The sequence below is a fragment of the Cyanistes caeruleus genome, chromosome 2, assembly GCF_971803275.1.
Source record: "Cyanistes caeruleus chromosome 2, bCyaCae1.hap1.1, whole genome shotgun sequence".
Lineage (NCBI taxonomy): Eukaryota > Metazoa > Chordata > Aves > Passeriformes > Paridae > Cyanistes > Cyanistes caeruleus.
This window is the reverse complement of record NC_141702.1, coordinates 49,381,253-49,401,350: the sequence shown is the minus strand read 5'-3', so window position 1 is coordinate 49,401,350 and position 20,098 is coordinate 49,381,253. Positions and strand designations below refer to the sequence as shown.

The following is a 20,098-nucleotide window of genomic DNA, read 5'->3' as shown; positions in this document are numbered from 1 at the left end:
TCATACCAGTTTTACTTGGTTTTCTGTACAAGCATTTATTTGTACCAGGACAGCGTATTAGGTCATTAACATTCTCCTTGTGCCAAAATTCTTTCTTTCCTGGTCTACCTTAGGTATCACATGCTCTGAGATCCACTGTGATACTTTGTGCCCCTGCAGTATCATGTGCCCCATTAACCCGTACAGACGTGACTGGAATTGGCTTGCAGAATTTCAGAAAACAGTGACCTAACTCTCCTGCAGCTTTGTTTGCTGTTGGTTGGTCCTTTCAGTCAGGTTCCTGCCTTCCCCTGCATTTTCTAAACAAAGTCTGTGCTGTTTACCTGATTCAGAAGGTACAGCCCAGGATAAAACTCTGCTTTCTTGCTGAAGGCTTGGAAGACCTTCATCTTTCCATCTCACCCACCCGCTCAAGTTGCATGCTTGCTGCAAACAGCCCTTACAAATGACAAGTAATTTGTTCTCTGCTTTGAAAAAAACAACTTTACCTCCACTCAGTGAATAAGTTTCTGAGCTTACTTTTTTATTAAGTTGCCTTTCTTGCAAACACTTAGCAGAAATTTTCTGTTGCAAATTCTCTACAAGTTTAGAACTTATATGAGGAACCAGGATTTGTTCCTCCCACATCTCTTTAATGACAGTTGGCAGGCAGACCAGCCCACACACAACAACCCAATGGCAAAAAATTTCTTTGACCACTGTAGGACTTCGTGATCTGCAAATGAAAGATGGGGGAACCATCTGTCCCACTGTTTTGCTCTGTCTACAGTTTTTTTTACAGGCCCAGTTCATTCTCCCTGACTTGTCTCTCTGAGACTCAGAGGGAGTCATTCAGCTACCTTTTATTTTTAGAAATTGATACACAGTTTTCCATAAAGATAGAGACTTAGGAAGGCTTAACAAGATCTCTCTGGGGATTCTCACCTTACTACTGAGTTAAAGAAACTGTTTTGCAGTCCCCAGAGGCACAGTGCTGCTTATGTATATTTGGATGAGATAATCACTAGTAAGAAAATATTTCATTTACCTCTCAAGCTTGAGATCTGCAGTGATCTGGTGGTGTGCAACAGGAACCAATGCATGCCAGCTGCTGGCAAGTCTGGAGCTCGTGGACATCCAGGCCAGAGTCATTCTGCTGCTTGCTAGTGCATATTTGACTGTTCACATTTCTGAAAATTTTGTTTGGTGTTGCATCCCTCCACAGATGGATTGCTTAAAGAATTTTGTGAACTGTATTTAGAACAGCTTGCCTAAAAATCTGGGAGAGCATCAGCTGTTTCTCCAGCTCTCCAGTTCTGTATGCCTTTCTGAGCTATGTGACATGCAGCCTTTCTGGCCTCTCCTCTTAGAGCCTCTGCAGAACCTTACAAGTACTGCCTTTTTGCTGGTATTTTCCATATCTAACACTGTCCATATCATGCCAACAGCAGTTAGCTACTGATTTCCTTTATTTTCATTAAAGGGAACTGACTCAAGGGGAATCCACCTCTTTTCTCCCATACTAAGTTTTCCCCTGGTAGGCAGGCTTCAGGTGCTAACAGCTGTCTCTTTTCTGATCCATTAGAAACCAATCCAAAGTCACTGACATGAGCCATCCAGCTGTGGTTATAAATAGAGTACATGGTGTCAGTATCCTGAGGTATGAAAGATTCTGAAACTGGAGATACTTTTCCCTCTGTGTAGATCTCCAAACTGTCCCTGTGCCTTCCCTAGTTCGTATAAGCCAAATTAGTGCCAGGAAACCATTTTCCACCATGGATTCATACCCTGTTCCTGATAAAGTTATTAATACAGATGCAGCCTTTAGGCTACTGTTCCCTGATCATCACTTCTACCATGGGATTGTTTTCCTGAATACTTAAAATTGTGTATGTAATTGAAGTATTTTCTATCAGTATGTAACCTGAAAATATTTTCTTGAGATCATGGCTTCACTGGCTATTCCTTAAACAGCTGGGCCTCAAGTTGGAAAGACCTTAGCTCTATAGGAAGTCTACTAAACTTGTCAAAGGAATGAAATTTGAACCTATAATAAAATATTGTCAGACATACCCTATCTGTAACAATGCCCTATCTCTTCTTTAGTTCCCTTAATTTCTTCTGAATAATGCTTTTCCAAAATGGCGTTGTCCTGAGAGAGCTTACCTTGACTACCTGCATGGCAGAGATTATTTAGCCGAAGAGAAGCCCGTCTTCAAAAAATTTGGTTTTTTCAAACATCTTCACATCTGAAGGCACATAGTTAGGTTGGATAGGAATTACTGCAGGAGCAATATCTTGTCATATTGGTTGAAGGTTTCAGGTCTTACACACTTCTAACACCTCCAGGCCAACCTTCATCAGACTTTTTCATCCTGCTGTTGAAATGGCAGGCATTTCAAGCAGTGATTTTTGCATGGGTAATAGATGTCTTCAGCATGTCCTCTACCATACTGTGAAGTCTCTCCTTCTTTCCAGTTTATATAAGTGTAGGTCTGCCCCACTCTCCTAGTGAGATAGGATGAACTGGAGGGTACCCTTATTTTGAAAGGCTGGCCTCCTTATTTCATGGGGCACTGGAGTTTTGGATGGAGACCAAAAAACTCCATAAAAGTTTCTGCCAGTTCAGTCAGTTCTTAACACTGCTGGTAACATGTAGCTGTTGTCTCTTGCATCTGGTGTAGCACAGATACATCCTTCCTCTGACCTTCTCTTGTGTCTGCAGTCATGGTCAGTGAGTCTGTCAGACCCAGCCATGTCTCCAAAACTGCATTACCTAAAGCTGGAATTGTTTTAAGTGTATCCTCCCTCCATCTCCTCCTGAAATGGCGCTCTTAGTTCCATGTAGAAGCCTTAGGTCTGCCTTTAAGAAAGCCTTCCTAGTGCCTCTAGCTGGGTCTTCCTTTTATCATTTTTGCCTAGACCAAAAATCAAGGTAAAAGCCCTCCATCCATCTTCTCCAGCCCTGCTCTGATATCACACACTACAAGACCAGCTTTTAAGAAGCAGAACTATCATTGGAAACAGAAACAGGAGGGCCTGAGGAACTGCCAGCCTTTACACACAGTTGTCAGTTCTGCTGCATCTTCCTGGCTGGAATTTAGCAGAGCCCCCCCATCCAGGGGGTAACAGCAACAATTAACCCATTATCTCCTGACCAAACTTCTGTGGCTCTCAAAATAAATTACATAATCTGTACTCTTGCAGACCACTGTGCTGTGGATAAGGAGTAGGGTAGTTAGGTATGTGAAGGATCTGCAGCTGTCCAGACAGAAGCCAGAAGATGTTAACTTTGCTCTTTTTTATCTCTGATAAATGAGGGTTTGCTAGGAGTATACGTGTATAGCATGTTTGGGGCTTTTCCTTTTTCCTTCCCACTAGCATTTTCAGGTATCAGTGGACAATCAGTCTAGCTGCAAGTGGCTACCTTTCAGTCTGAACTGACTTCCAGAAAACCAGCAGCTGAGGCAGTCCAGAGAAAATAATGGACTGTCAGATCACCAGATTTCTTTGTGACTTTGTCACTCCCAGCTCAAGAATAGTGTCTGGTACACCATGAACTAAGTTACTGTGGTTAGTGTAGTGAAGTTCCAAGTTGTTTCATTGTTGAAGATTGGTAGTGAGGGTTCGCTTTTTCAGTGGAGCTTTGTAAAGCCACTGGAAACATTAAACTTCACTAGTACCCATTTTGATGGAACTAGAGCCATTCCTTCAAATTTAAGTGTTGCAGTAATTCACACTGAAGTTGATGCCTGAATAAATCAGTGACTTTAAGCTGAGGGACAACTTTTTTTCAAGCTAGACATAAAAACCACACACATTTTTCATCCATGTTACCCTAACCCTAACCCTGATCCACTTACTTCTTTGTAAATGAATAACCTCTGATAAACATTATGACAGTCTTCTAATGGTCTGTCTGTCTGAGATGAAAACACAGTGAGATACACCACCAGTCCCATCAGCAGAATCTGTAGGATTCCTTTGCATCTTGGTGGCCTCTGCAAGTAAAGGTTTGTGGTAAGGTGAATACATCCTCAACCTTGAAATGGTAATGCTGTGATGTCAGCACTGGTTGGCTGTGTCATGTGCACAGACCTGCTGTTCTAAAACATTCAGAGATCAGGGACATGTCTTTACAGATGATCTACATGCAGTCTATCATTTAATACCACTAAGTCTGTGCTGTGATATTGCCTGAAGTCTCTGGGGAACTGGAAATTGATTCCTCAAACTCTATGTCTCTGGAGGCTGATTTTGTCAGGAAATACTCAGAAGGCAGGGTGTATGGACTGCTAAGACCTGAGGCACCCAGCCTTCTCAGAAGGCATAGAAATCCCATTTATCTTGCAAAGATTATGAGGTAGGGTTGTTCATCTCCAATTTTCACCAAGCGCAGCATTCCTTTTCCTGCTAGTGGTGGGTCAACTCTGTGCAGGCCACATGAGTCTATCAGGTAAAGTGGTGCCAAACTCTGCTGCAGCATCCTGACACAGTCAAGCCTGACATTTATTGCACCCAAGTACTCATGCACACATGACTTTTAGACTGACAACAGAACTTCACTTTTCCATTCCTCTGACTTAACTGGTTTGCTGGGTGACATCGCTTTGTTGACTAATTTTACAATTGGATTTGCAATAGCAGCAATAATGGTTTGCTTCCATCACTTTGTGGCATATGCTTCTAAAAAGCCTTCATGCTACCAGTGGATGGATTCTGGTTACAGCTTGTACTTGGATTGTGTTTTCATCTGAATATTCAACAGAAGCAAAAGTTTAAGACACTACTACAGTAACCTTAATTCAAGGCATACTTCACAAGCCTGTCAATCCTTCAGCAGGTAACCAAATTATTTACATTCTTACATTTAGGAGATAACTTAAACAGACTTATAAATAGAACATAAAGTGCATGAAAAAATCTCAAAATGTCACTGCAGACCTAAAAGTTGCAATATAATTGAAAATCAAAGATAAAGTTCACAGAATTTCAGCCTTAAGTGAAGTGACTGCTAGTTCAGGGAACACTTAGTTCTTTGTGTTAAGTCATACTGATGAGTATTAATAGTTTTAGATTTCTGATTATCACTTTAAACAATTAGAGAGATTGTTAAGAGCACATATCAGAACTAGGCCTCCAAATATTAATGCATTTCATTAATTCATTCATCTACTCTAAATAAGTACTGCTGAGCTTCCATACAGGAAAAATATTTGGATCACGTCATTCCTTTCCAGTTTAAAAAACACATATTTGAAATGCAGGCAATTTCATTAATGATATGGAAAGACAAAAGCACTGTCTAGGACATCTTCATCACCATTAGAGAATGCAGAAAGAAACGAGAAAGCATTCTATTTTTATTCAGAGCTACACTGTTAATCATCATGAAATCTACCTTTTTTTTGAAGGGCCCAGAACCTACAAGGGTTCATAATTTGGGCAGTGACTAGTAAACAGTAGAACTGTATTCCTGTAATCTGGCATGACAGATTACAATTTAAATGCACATACAGGCACAGTAAATATAAATATAGCTAATGAGGATTGAAAGCAATAACTAAATTCTTAAGCGTCGTAAGACTGTCTTAAGTCTTAACAGGTTACTGCTTAGTTCCTTTTATTTTCAAGGATGCCTCAGGTAATAGGGATGTCTCGCTGCAAGAGCTTGAGGGCAAGTGATGTATTTTTGACTGTGTCATGCCTGCCACAACAGGGTTTATACCAGTGACTAGGATTGCCTTAAAGGCTAGAAAGAATACAGAAGTTTAAAATTCCAGGTGTTTCAAAAAACTGAAAGAAAACAACCTAACTCCTTACTACTACTGAAAAAGATGACAATAAAACATGCCTGAAAGTAAACATACTAACCAGTAGTGATCTGTAATCTTGCAGAAGAGTATATATTTGGGATATTCACACTATTGCTTTTGAGGTTTAGAATCTTCTAGTACTTGCTTGCATCCTTCCAACCACTTGGGTATGGTATTAGGGTGGCTGAAAAAGGGCTCTTTCCTGAGTTACCCACCCCAATATACATGAAACACTGTCCTGAACAAAACCATAGTTTGACTAAACAGCAGCAGCAGGAGATTTAAAAAAAAAAAAGTCCTAAAATCCAAGATAGCAGATGGTAAATCTCAAATTGCAGGCTTTAAGTAACAAGTATGTGCCTTGAAAGGAAAAGAAGCTTGCACCTAAAATTATACTGTGCTGTTTGCTTTCAGAGCAAAAGGACATTTTTGGACTTTTTTGTTTGTTATTAAGAGACACTTTTTTTCTTTGCACTTCATCTAATGACAGTTTTGTTCTTAAGATGCTATTAAAGGGCACTTTATATTTGGCAATCTGGATAGCAGCGATGAGGACATGGCATTATTCCTTCATTTTGCCTGAATGTTTTAACTTTTGAACTGTTTTTAAGCTTTTAATAGTGCTTACAAAGTAAGGGGGGAGGGGAGAGAATACATATACTTTAATCAGGTTTGGTTTAGACCACATAGAATAACATAGAAAAAAAAGGCAATTACTTAAAAATAGTTGTATTTATATTTCACAATCTCCTCAAATACTGTTTGTTTGTTGGGTTTTTTGGTTTTGTTTTTTTTTATAAACTTTCTACAGGATGTTTTAAAACAAGTTCTTCACATTGCTTCAACTATGCATTTATGGAACTCGAGGGAAATAGTTCTGGTTGTTTTTACAGTTTAACACATATACAGTACCAAAAGGATGGTGGTTAGTCACATGCAGTCCATATGAGATTCTAACATAACATTTAGTGAATTTTCTGATGTTGACCACCCCTTTGATGCTGAAGGTAATGCATCTGTGGAAAGCAAGGACTGTAGATTTGGGTTACTGCTCTCTGCATCTTCCAGTTTTTCAGTGTTGTCCTCCCAATTAATGTGGAATCTCGTGACTCTGGGATTAGATGCCAAAATATTCCTTTGAAGCTGGGAAAGAAAAAAATATATGGATTGTAATATGTACTTCTCAAACTGGAGTTCATATGCATATAGATTTTTTCCTTTTAGTCCCTATAGCCTTGTTTGCCTAAAACAATTCGTTTAAAAAGGGAATTAACATCAATGTGAATCTACAGCTACTACCTGTGGATCAGGAATGTGCTTACAGTACACTTTCTCATTTTCCCTAATACCCTGCTCAGCAAAACAACCACTTTCTCAAGAGAACATTTTAACTGTTCCACAAGGTCAAGGCTGCGAAAGAGATCCACAAGTAAAGTGCAAGTGTTTATTATTTTATCCAGCTTTTAGTAAAGCAAATAACTTCTACCCGCACAAGGATTTTGCAAACCACAGTACTTAGGCAAATTTTGCATCAACTTTATGGTATTTGCAATACCTATCAATTCCATCAACTTCTCATCTTCATTTACAATTGCAACCTTATCCTTAAACTGCCAAACTTTGGACTGATTTCACTCAGAGGATTTATCTTCTAATGTTTTAGTGGACATGATTAGTCATCTACATTATTCTCATGGCTGGCCTTCATTTTCGTTTGAAAACATGTTGCATTTATGTATTAAAAAAAAAAAACAAACCAAAAAACTTCCTGATTTTATTGTGAAAAAGGGTGAAAGATTATGTATAGTTACCTGGAGGATGGCAACTTAGTGCCAGTGGATACTCACTATGACAGTTAAGACTGATCACAGGAAAGGTTTGCTTTGGCAATTTTATTTTCCAAGAAAGTGTACTCTCATTAAATATTTCCTGACCCCTTTTGCAAACTAAAAAAGCCATTTATTTTTTAGAACCTAGTAGAGCTTATTACCCAATAATCAATCAATCAATCACACTAATAACCTTCTACTTTTGCATTTCCATTTTGTCCCCAACTCACATCAAGGACTCTGTATACAAATATATGATAGCTTTTGCTGTTCTTTTCCATAGCAGCAAAGCTAGCTTTTTATATATAAACAAAGAATGAAGACAAGTAGTTCTAGGTTTTCTAAATTCAAGTGCTTAAAGGGAGTCACCATTTTGGCATTGACAACCAACATAACAAATAAGTTATGTTTTAAATTAAAGAAATAAAGAAAAAAGATTAAATTCTTAAAGTTTGGGTATGATCCTCACTCAAACTTCACTATTACTTTCAGAACATACTTAGTGTTTGATCACTGAAAATTAAGCATAGAAAAACATAATATTTCACTTAATCTTTCAATTCTAGTCCTGGTTTGTTACCATGAGGGATATATGTTTTTATAACTTTATACTTCCTTTGTCAAATTAGACATTTATCAAATTACCATCCAACCAGGCTACCCATGTTCTCTCATTTTACACCTCATTTGTTCCTCAGTTTGTTTGTTAAAGTTTTGCAGAAACTGTAGCTCTGACACTAGAAGCTGCGTAACAACTGTAGTAAATTAATATCTACAACTTAGTTCCAGATTGATGGGCCTAGAAAAAATATTATTCTGTTTTTCTGTAGAACAGAGCCGCTTTGTAAACAGTGGTGCAGGTAGAAATAAATCCAATGGTTTATTTCACAGTCAGTGTGAAAGTACAGCCAAGTCTTAAAGATGGTGGAAATTTCTGATGGTTTCTCAGTATTACCTGAATTTATGACAACTACATAGCACTTGTAGTTTGTCCCCCCAAGTATTTTCCATTATTTGATGCCTCATCCCATGCACTTTACGAAATCACTTGGGGTTTGGGTTTGTTTCTTAGAAACCTCTTTCTATAAACATACCTCTGATACATGACTAAAACAAAACATGCCTTACCTTAGAAAAATCTGGCTTTACTGGTGGATTCTCTCTCAGTTCTGTTTCAGTATATTCATTGTTTACATAGTAGCCGACTCTAATAAATTCTTGACCTCGGTAAGTGCACGTAATTAGCACAACAGTTACACCTACTGCATCTGCATCTGGAATAAGCCCTGGGTTAGGTGCATCAGCCTAAATGTGAAAGGGAAAGATAAATTAAAATTGATAGCACATGTCTACCTAGCAGGGCAATCTCAAGTAGTGTGTTTCAGCAGCTAAGAAGTGACTATATTTAAAATTGTTCAAGTTAACCAGAAAATATACTGCTTTCACAACATCTGCCCTAGATTTAGAACACCATCCTCTAACAACAAAATTGGAATACAGTAAAATTGTTTGGTGACATTTCTCACAGGTGATTGGCCAGGTTTGATCCAAAACTCTTTAAATATATGATCAGCTGAACCATTGTTCAGACAGGAATACCAACATCACTCCAGTTCTACAGTGCCACGGTTCTCCAGCCCATCTTGGTAATTTAGTACAGCAAGCTTATTTTCTCACACACCCTTCTCAAGGTTTAATTGGTCTGTATGTGTGCTCTTAACAAGATCAACAATCCTTAAAACTACAGTTTGCAAATTATACTTCAGCAAGAAAAGGGATTAGCTATGGTACGGTTTGTGCAGTTCCAGATTTCTAGGGAAGAAACAAAATAATTTCTAATTTCTCTGGTTTCATTCTTAATACCTATGTTTGTTAAAATTTATGCAGTTAAATGCATCACCTCTCCAAGACACCTGAACATTTTCAGTCACTATGCAAACCTAATTAATAAGCAACTGATACAATCTTCCTCTGTCCTTACATACCATGGCTCTGCAGTTACTTATCAATAAAATCTGCCTCATAAAATGTGGCTCACATCAGTCCCTTAAAATGCCTCCTAACTACCACATCTGTTGATAAAATGTGATGCCTGATTCTGCTGCAGGATTTAAAGTAACAGCAATCCAGGCACAGTAAAACAGCTTCATATTTACAAGTCCACAGGAAGATCTGAAGTCAACAGTGAACACCCATGTTGTGAGAACCAGTTGTTATTAATAATGTATGTTCAGATAGTTTGGGTGTAACAAACCTTCCCTAATGACAGATGATGAATGGAATTAATTCCTGTTGTCCCTCTCATCTCTGCTTTTCTGTAGTACTTATATGCTCCAGCCTGGTGAAATTTGGGAGCTGCTGCTCATGCAGCATTGGCTTCTACTCTTTGCCACTTCAATTCTAAGCCTTCAAACCACTCTACTGTCGGAACTTTGCAGAAGAATTAGATGAGTCAGACCTCTCAGGTAGAAATACACCACAGGGAGGAGAAGAAAACAGGAATCAGGTAGAACTCATGTTCCTCCAGCCCTGAAGGAAGTAGAAAATGGCTGAATGGCTTTACAACTAGCATAGGGGAACAGAAAAGATGGCCAAGGAACAGAAAAAATGCAGAAGCTTGAAGAAATCACAAGTACTGCCATACAGATTAAATCATTAATTCAGTAGTCTTGTTCTAACAGTGCCCAGAACTATCTGATCACTTTAAATTCCACAGTAATGGGTAACAGAAATACTATGTTCCATTTAACTCCTCATTAAACTCAACTCACATTCTAATATAGGATCATAGTTTTTTCCAGGTTCCCACTGTCATTTTTTGTCTTGTAATAACCTATAACACAGTTCTGAACCCAAATAAATACTCTGTTCTAATCTTACTTCTCTTTCAAGCATTGTTTTGCTGCATGAAAGACACTGAGGACTGTTTAAAACAGTTTTCTCAAATTTTCAACTTCCTGTTTTTTTAAGCCTCTTGATTACTCAGGAGCCAAAGATCATATACAGGTGGAAGGAAAAAAAAAGAGCTTGGAATGACCAAATGATAAATAAGCAGATTATCTGCAAACAGTTATTTTGCTGGGCAGAGGCAGTAGATTAGTTTTTGCATAAACAATCACTGTCTTAATGTGTCATTCTTATGCTATAAATTACTTATATTACTTTATTACTTATATTACGTTATGAAATCAGCCCATATATATGTTACCTTGAATTATCTTGCTTTTCTGCATGATATTTATTCACCTAGCTATTACTGCAGAATAGGTAGCAAAAGTTATATGCCCACTTAAGGATAATAAATTATTCATGTGCTTATATGCTCAAAAAGAAGTTTCTGTGATTTTATTACAAATTCCTAAGAGAATTGAGAAGGAGTCAGGTTTCGCTACATGTATCTTGGCATTTAGAAACAAATAGGCCAAGCTGTGGGCCTCTACTATTGAAACTCTTTTAAAGGTAATGTTTTGGGGTTTTAAAACAAAAAGCTGCCTTTGTATGTCTCAAAAGCACAGTAATTGCCCATCTTTCTATAAGGCTGAATTCCCAACCTGATACACATCTTTTTTTCATCTAAGGTGTTTTTATCATCCTTGGTAATCTATCTGTGTGGTACTCCATTTTAGTTACTATTTCAGCCATTTTCTCATCTAGAAAAATCTACAGCAGATTATCTGAAAATTTTATACTCCTCTGCAAAGGTCCTTTCCTTATGCTACTCCCCATGAACACAATCTCTTTTCTTTGTATCACATGCCTCCTGCAGCTCTATGCTTTGCCCCATTCTTGCCTTCCCTTGCTTGTTTTCTCCGTATCCCAGGCTGCTTCAGCTTGGTGAATAGAATTGCTTCAGTCATCAGCAAAGGCTTCTTGCAGCGCTTCGGGTTTTGGTGGTCTCCTGCGTACACATGAGCTCAGTCCTACCCTCACCTGAAATCCAGAGCCTTTGAAATGTAATATACTCAGACCCAACCGTACATCCATAAGAAATATAAAAGATATTTTAACAGAAGGAATCTCTTACAGGACCTACACCAATCTAAGCAAAATCTCTACACATCTCCTCCTAATTTAGCTGTAGTGTCATTTATAACCGGGACACAAGTGCTGAGTCCATTCTACAGAAACTGCACGACCAGTAAATTTAATTTGAGACCTGCCCAATCATACAGACAAAATATGCCTCTTTCAGGCACCTACTTCTTATGCCTTCCTATCACCATCAACAAGGAATCTTTTAAATTAGAAATGTAAATGAAAAAACAGCTGATTTTCCCATGTACAAATGCAAGGTAGCCCCTTTGAGAGCAATAGAGGATCACCTGTTTCTGGCCAATTAATGCCATAACTGCTTGATAATGGAATAACTGTTAATAAATGATGCATTTGTTACAAATCTGCTTTATTTGTAGCAAGGAAAAATTTGGCCTGGCTCCAAAACCAAACGGAAATGTTTCAGCCCTGATTTACATGCATGTGGTTGATAAATGTTGCAACTTCCAGTCTAATCCTATTCTTTAAGCCTGTCCTGTAAGGAAAAAAACAAAACAAAAAAGCCCAGAATAAACAAACACCCCCAAAATGCTAAATAAACTACCTTTCCTGAAACTTAATCAGGATTAATCAGGATGCCTCACAAATGCTGATATTATTTTAAACCAGTTACAGTAACCATGAGAAATAAGGGAGTGCATTCATTAGCACTTTGAGGATTTTTAATGCTCATACTTCAGCATGTGTTTGTCATTAGTTAAGTGAATTTATAGTATTTGAGAAAATAGCAGAGTTCTTATACAATAAGACATACTCTGTTCCTATCTGATTTTTCATCCAATCAATTTTGTTGTCAGTTTACAAGACAAATTCTAGTATTTAATAGTGAAAAATGTGTTAGTTTTAGTAAAAATTATAGTTTTGAATAAAAAAAATGAACAAAAAAACTTCACCACCACTAAGTAAATTATCCCAAACAAAAGAAAGCTTCTGTAAGAATTCAGGCAAGTCCACTTCAAGTTTTCCCCCCTTTCCTCTCACTGAGTTAAAACAGAAAGAAGACTAGGCCAGTAAGCCATCTTAGTGTTGTTCTTTTCCTGTTTTCTTTTCCTTTGTTATTCCTTATTAACTTTTGGCTTTAATCAGCAGTATTTTATAGGACTGTCACATGCTCTAGACTTTTTTGCACAGTCTTGATCTACACCCTTGTGTCCTAAATACCTCCCATTTACCACTGAATTTCTATCTTTTATTTTAGAAATCGCTGTATTTTGTTATGATTTAGCATGCTTAGCCAAACATCACAGTTGAACATGCGTTCTGCCAAACAGAAACTTCTTGACTGTTCTGGCTGAGTTTTACAATTTGTTTGTCATCCTGATCATCTGAAGGTGTTGTCTACATTAACCTAGTTCTCTTAATTGTCTGAAATTGCCACCAGCAGCAGAAGAGGTAAGCCTGATGGTGCTGGTGTAAACCAGGCATATGGCACTGCTGATTATGAACCAGACTGGTTAAAATTATCAGTAGCTATGGGAACTGTGCTTTTATCAGTTATTATTGATACCACAAAAAATATAACCAAGAAATATCAGGGGTAGGAAGTACAAGCTCAAGAACAGTGCAATAATTTTTTTTTACCATTATTTTTCAAGTACCTCTTAGTTTGATGCAGTTATCCCTAAACAAATTAGGGATATTATAATTTACAATTATAAAACTCTTTTAGAAACAGTTAAATCAAACTTACCTGAAATACAAACATGTGTCTGCCTGCAGGAACAGGTCCAACTAAAACAGAGTCTAACACCTGATCATACTCTTCACTTTCAGCTGAACCCACATAAATTATTTTCCATTCCAAATCTACATAAAAAAAAAGAAAGAAAGAAAAACAAACATTATCATTGGAGTTAGGGATCTTCCACTCTTGCCAATCTACAGTTTTGCACAGCCTAAAATTACTTCTTTGGCAACAAGCCTAAAACAACAAGGACCTGTCTTAGAGAAATTTACAGATGCCTGACCCTGACCTCATGAACCAGATCATTTCACTTTCTAGCCAGTTGTACCATAGGAATCCCTCTATTTTCAAAGTGAGGTTAATTTTCAAATTTTATACAGAGAACAAGGCCCTTTTACTAATTGGGACCCATACTGAGCATCTTCTCAAAGTCTGTCAGAATGGGTGCAGCAGAGGGATGATGCCTATGAATAATCACATCCTTGAATACCAACTAACCTCCCAAAACCAAAATTCCCACCTTCTACATAGACACCTCACAGCTTAAATTACACACAGATTGTGGACAGTAGCTAGTTGAGTAAGAAAGCCACTGGGTAAGCAAGCTCCAGGCACACTAACTGTATGCCCTCATTCCTTCACATTGGAGTCTGGAGTACAGAGCGTGCGCCCTTGTTTCTGATACTTAGTTTTAAGATCCAGAAAAACACTGAATTTCATATAATGTGAATGATTTTGAAGGATTATGAATGATTCTTCGAATCATAAGAACTGAGATAAGCAGGGCTCCCCATGAGGGAGGATCCCTAAAGAATTCAGTCTAAAGGAGGCTGAGAAATCCAAGAATAAAAAGGATAAAAATACAGAAGAGATGCAGCAGAAACAGAGAAACAGAAAAATAATTTTTTAGAGAAAAGTTACACTTCATGTGTCACTTGTGTTATCCAGAAGTACATAAAATTGTGATAGCATGACCAGACCATATTCTTCAAGATAGTGATGCTTGGATCTTACCTACATCATGAAATGGAATTATAGGAAAAAACCCAAAAACAACAGTGTAGCACTTTGCTTCTTAAAGCCAAGCACTAAACCCCAACATTTATTACAATTCAGTTTTTTTCTAATTCAGCCTCTCCCCCACAGATGTTTTCAAGTAGAAATTGCAAATTAGCTCTTCCTGGGTCAGCTTTTCACCTTCCCTTTTAGATTCAAAAGCAGTATTACTCACATCTGAAACTAACCTTGCAAGACAGATTTTGGGGTTTTTAAATTGAGGGAAAAAAATACCACCATTACAAAAAAACTATAACTAACACTTCTTTTCTTAATTAAGCTATTGTTTCAGAACTATACCTTAAAAACTTACATGGTATATTTCTTTTTTTTTCCCCTTGTGAACAATGCACTGATTGCCTTTGCAAAAGCACAAACCTGTAAGCTATTACATTAACTTGATTAGTACACTCGGCAAAATCCAAAGGTCTGCCTCATGGTTTCTAGATGCAGAAATGGAATTTAAACACAGAAAAAAAAAATTAGCACTTGAACAGAATTTGACGGCTTTAAGACTGCAACTCTCTTTCCTCATTAGTGAAATCTTCTTGCTTATTTTGTTTACCATCAGTGCAGGTTTTGCAGGTTTAACTATCATAATAAACAGGGCTTGGGAAGGGATTTTACTCCTCTGTAAAACACAGTGCAGTTTCCCAGGTACTCTATCAGAGGTTTTATTTACTTTTTAAGCTTGAAGTACTAGCTGTTGCCAGTATTGCAGGGTACTCATCCAGGATAGTTAAGGAACTTTCTTTTCTGCAGCTGAGGACAAATCACTACTTACAAGAAGTGAGGCCTTTTAGGCTAAACTGCTTAAGACTAACATACTATTCTGTGCCATTATTCTAGGAGAAAAGTATAAAACCTATTCTAAACAACTCATATTTAGTACTAAAACTAGACTTTTTAAAAATAGATTTTAAATATTATTTAAGTACATTGATATAGACCAACAACTTTGAGAGCTGGAGTTCATGGATTTAATTTTAGGATCAGCGTTGCATAGAATGGGCTGAAAACAGCACAGTAAACAGATATATTAGCACAGAAAAGCCAAGGCAATGACTTTTCATCAAGTATACAATGGCTGTGTTTAATCTTATTTTTAAATGCGTAAGATAGCAGCAACTATCCCTAATATATCCTATAGTCTACCTTGCATGTTCGTAGGGGAAAGGAGCTGAGAATTCTGCACTGGACCATCTATAATTCTTCTCATCACGACTGTCCAGGATTAACTTTAACATAAATTCTGAGTGTGAGAATCACATCATATACAGCTGTACACAACTGGAAGGAAAAGCCTAATATCTTGCACGGAGCCCCTGTGATTGGCACTGCCACCTGCCATAGCAGTTGCCACGGAGGGGGTCCGATGCTGCACCTCGGATGGAGCCAGGCTGACCGGAGAGATCCAGCCAGCAACGTGGCGACGGGCAAGGAGCACAGCTCCAGCTACTGCAGGAGCAGGAGACAGGCGGCGGAGGCCTAGAGGAAACCCTGGCTCAGGCGAGACTTCCTCTGAAGTTCCCGCCACGGCGGCCGTCCCTCCCTTCCTCCCTCCCGCGCTGTCACCATCCCGCCGGCACGCACGAGTACGCGCTGCTGCAGAGGCAGGCGGGGTGAAGCGAGTTAAACCGCAGCGATAGCGAGCCTGCCAGGGCACCTTAGCCAGGACAGCACGCAACTCCCCTTCTCCCTCCGCCCGCGGGGCTCTCTGGCGACCAGGCGGCGCTGGGCTCCGCCGACTGCCGGACAGGCAGTGTCCTCTCCCGCTCACAGGCGGGCGGCCTCCTGCTGCTCCCGGGGCAGCAGCGGCTCCCCGGCCGGCCGGCGGGCTGCAGTGCCCCGCATTCCCTCCCTCGCCCCGAGCCGTTCGAAACTCCCGCCCGCGGGGCGACGCGCGGCCTCTCGGGGCGCGTCCCGCGGCCGGCCGGGGGGCGGCGCTGCGGAGCGCGGCCGGGGCGAGGGCGGCTCGCGGCCCGCCCGGCACGGGGGGAAGGCGGGAGCGCGGCGGGAGCGCGGCGGCGGCCCCGGCTCAGGACGGGGGGTCCCCGTGCGGTGGCAAGGCTGGGGCCGCCCCCCACCCGCTGGTGGCTGCCGGTAACTTTCGAGTGACTTCCAAAAATAGTGGCAGGCAGGCGGCCCCCTCCCCCCCGGCGGGGCTCCCGCAGCCAGCGCTCCCCTCCGAGCTGTGCCCTCGGCCCCGCGCACCTACCGCAGCCGCCTACTGCCAGCACGCGGGGCCAGCCAGCCAGCCTGCCCCTGCCTCCCACCGTGATTTGAAATTTTTTTTAATTTTTTTTTTTTTTTTTTTTTTTTTTTTTTTGTTAATAGTATTAAAATGGAGCACGAGGCCAGCGAAACGCATCCCCGCGGAGCGTTTTCCGCGCTCCGAGTACCGGCCGCGCTAAACGCACAGCATCCCGTGTGCCCGCGGGGATGCGCGGCCGCCGAGCCCGGTTCAACCCTCCTCTCTCCCGCTCGCTCCCCCCACGCACACACAAAGCTGGCAACATGGCTACCTCCACTCTAACAAGTTCCTCGCAACTTGCGGCAGCTCGCCGCCTCGCCGATGGCGGGGAGAGGCGGCGGGCCCGGCTCGGCGCCCAGAGCGGGCGGACGCCGCCAACTTTCCCCGGCTCCGGGTTCGGCGGGAGCGGCACATCCCCTCGCCCGGCCGGCACATCCCCTCGGCTCGGCACGGCGATGCGGCCGAGGTGGAGAGACTGTTAAATTGTAGGCGCAGGCCTGTGCAAAGTTTAAGCCTTTCAATGCCCCGAGCTCAGAGCCCGGGGTTGCAAAATCCGTATCGGGGAGAAAAATTCTACTCACCTTCAGACAGGTCCTCTATGCACTCGAATGTGATTTCGAACTGGAAAGGATTGTAGAAAGGAGAAGGATTATCCAACACCACTACATTGTTCACCTGAACCTTTGCCATATTTTGGAAAAAAACACAAACAATAGGCAGAGCGTGTTAACGCCGCGCACTAAAGTCCTCCGTGCCGGGCTCCCGCGCCGCACAAGCCCCCGCGCCGCTGCCCGAGCGAGGCTGCAGGGCGGCGACTTCCACAAACTTTTTTTTTTTTTTTTCGCCCCCCCTTTTATTTACACCGGGAACGCTCCACACTGTTCGCCGCTTTCCCTATTTCGCTCAACTACAGCCCATTCTGCCCCTGCTCGCCGCCAGCGCCCGCCCGGATTGGCCACTCGCCGGGCGAGGGCCCTCCCTCCGCGGGCACGGCGGGCACCGAGCGCCGGCCAGAGCGGCCTCCGCGCGCGCCCGCCCCGCACCGCCCCCGCCGCAGCGCCCCCGCCCGGCGCGCGCCGGCAACGGCCGCCGGCAACCGCCAACGCGCCGGGGGGCGGGGCCAATCGGGGGCGGGGCCGGGGGCGGGGCCAAGGCGGGGGATGATCCAGGCTAGCTTGAGGGAACCGCGGGACATCTGCTCCTCTGATTTCTAGGAACAGGACTGAAAGCTTATCAATAGCCTTCTTTTCTTTCTTTTCTTTTCTTTTTTTTTTTATTTATTTTATCTTTCTGCATGCATTAAAAAGATTAAAATTCAGGCGAGGGGAAAATCAGAAGGAAAGATCTTGCCTCACAGCTAGTCAGATCTCCATTCACGACCAAGAAGGACTCTGTAGGTTAGTTCGAAAGCAGTTGCCTTGCATTGCAATGATTATATTTAAAAGAAAAAGTAAAACCTAAGATGTGACTTTATTTCAATTGCTGGCATATAGGTTATGGGACTGCGTTTATCCTGCCTACCACAATAACTTTTATAAAAACTGATAAGGTTTAGATTCATATATAGGAGATGCTTTTTTGGTCAGTGTATTATATTTTAAGTTGTGAACCATATGAGCTGAAGAAGAAATTAATTTCCTTTCAAAATGTTCATCCTCTGCAAGTTATAAACAATGTAAGACCACATCCAGCTTGGAAAGTGCTGTAAGATGAAAATCGAGGCTGAAAAAATAGCAGGGCAAAATATCATAACTAAATTAGAAAAATGGGTAGAGCAGAGACAAAACTCTTTTTGTCCATTCACTTCAGGCAAAAAGTTAAAGCATTGTATTTCAACAAGACAAAAAACTGCTTGCAACCAGAGCTCATTTTAAAGTTTTATTTAACCTTATTTATAAAAGGGAAGATTCAGAAGTGTTAGAGTCCTAAGTGGTGGGTTTTTTTATATGCTAAGATTGTACAGTATTGTATAAACAACAACTGCAGCGCTGGCTGCTTGGGAAGGGTGAAAAACTACTCTTAGTCCAGCACTCCTGATTAAATGGTTCCCAACACCTCTCTATAGAATAAGCACTTTTGCTCTCTGAAGGCACAAAACTAATCAAGCAGGAAGGTGCATTAAGCTTTCAGCATCCCCTAAGAAGAATGAAAACAGTGATTCACTTATAGGCTAAACCATCTTGCCTGTGGGGTTCCACCCTCTGCCAAGGGACACTTTCAGTTTAGGGCCCTTCCAGCTCTTTGGGTTTTTGTTATGCTTTGTTTGGTGGGTTTATTTCCCTCTTTCTGTGCTGATTGTGCTGGGTGCTGGTGGGGTCCCGGATGCCAGCAGCACCCCCAGCTCAGGGCAATGGGGCTGGGCACTGGTGCCAGGCTCATGAGGCCAAGCCTGCAGCCCACGGCAGCGCCCTCTTGGCCGACGGCACGGGATGTCTGTGCCGGGATACAGCACCTTGCTGGCTGGGGAGCCCCCTGAGCAAACCGGCTTTGCTGGGTGGCACGGGCTGTCCGCACGGCCCCGAGTGCTGCTGCTGGAGAGGCCACCCAAGAGGGGCTGTGCAGGGAACCAAGCGTGCCTGTCACACAGCCGGGCTGTCAGGAAGCCATCCTCTTCCTCTGTTTGTGGGGGGCTTGGGTACTCTGAAGAGCTGCGAGGCGGGACACGGTGCTCGTGCAGCAGCATTGCCGGCGGCAGGGCCCTGTGTGCAGCAGGGGAAGCCATCTTGTGTGGGGGCAGGAGCCTGCAGCAGAGGCCATCTCACGGCCGCCATGCACAGGGGACGGTGCCGAGCAGGGCGACACCGCGCTGCGGTGCCAGTGGCTTCCCTCACGGCTCTGGGGGGAGAGCAGAAAGTGCCCATGGCTCCAGGGTTGCGAGTTGTGTTCCCTCACCACAGAATATTCCGAAATAAGCCTAGCCAGGGTACTGCCTAGAACTCTATGTTTCTGTAATTCCTGCTGTATGATTGATTGACCATGTTGTTCGGCACAGAGTGCAGGGAAACCAAGAAAGATTGGACACGGTGAAGATTCCTTACTACAAGTTGAAGTATGTATTATGTTATCAGGAAACATTTAATTCCAGTAATTTTTTTCTGGTCATTTGCAATCAAATAGGTGCCGTGGTGGGCTGTGCAGTGATGAAAAAGTCTTTGCAGCTTTGAACCAAATGGTGAGGCAGGGGGAATTCTTGTGCAGGTTTTGTCATAGAATTCCAGGGGATTTTAGGCTGATTGCAGCTTGTCAACTACTAGGATATTTTGAGCTGAACACTGGAGTGAAAAAGAAGGGCTAAAGATAGAGAAGAAGCTGGGAAATAGGGAATAGAAGGATTGGAGGGAGCTGCACATACTTGCTAATGAGTGACAATTTCTGCAGTTGTGCAGGGGTTTTGACTTGCCATCCACCCAGTGTTGAATCATGTAGA

The 20,098-nt window shown here is 41.8% G+C and overlaps 2 protein-coding genes across 3 annotated transcripts in view; one reads left to right on the top strand and one right to left on the bottom strand.

Annotated features, from left to right (window-relative positions):
* The window catches only part of MCM9 (minichromosome maintenance 9 homologous recombination repair factor), a 70,682-nt gene that overhangs the window by 13,824 nt on the left and 36,760 nt on the right, over positions 1-20,098 (top strand). The gene's annotated exons all lie outside the window — the stretch shown is intronic.
* Positions 503-17,710, bottom strand: ASF1A (anti-silencing function 1A histone chaperone). Its single transcript, XM_086876885.1, has 4 exons — positions 17,253-17,710; positions 13,368-13,483; positions 8,753-8,929; positions 503-6,938 (listed from the first exon to the last, which is right to left on the bottom strand). The coding sequence occupies exons 1-4, from the start codon at positions 17,359-17,361 to the stop codon at positions 6,726-6,728; spliced, it is 615 nt and encodes a 204-aa protein (XP_086733011.1). The 5' UTR covers positions 17,362-17,710; the 3' UTR covers positions 503-6,725.

Bases quoted from the DNA above. Each gene is read 5' to 3' on its own strand.
- ASF1A (XM_086876885.1), bottom strand. From the start codon at position 17,361: ATGGCAAAGGTTCAGGTGAACAATGTAGTGGTGTTGGATAATCCTTCT. The intron at 13,484-17,252 runs GTGAGTAGAATT...TTTTTTATGTAG, and splicing joins CATAGAGGACCTGTCTGAAG to ATTTGGAATGGAAAATAATT. The intron at 8,930-13,367 runs GTAAGTTTGATT...TTTCACATTTAG, and splicing joins GACACATGTTTGTATTTCAG to GCTGATGCACCTAACCCAGG.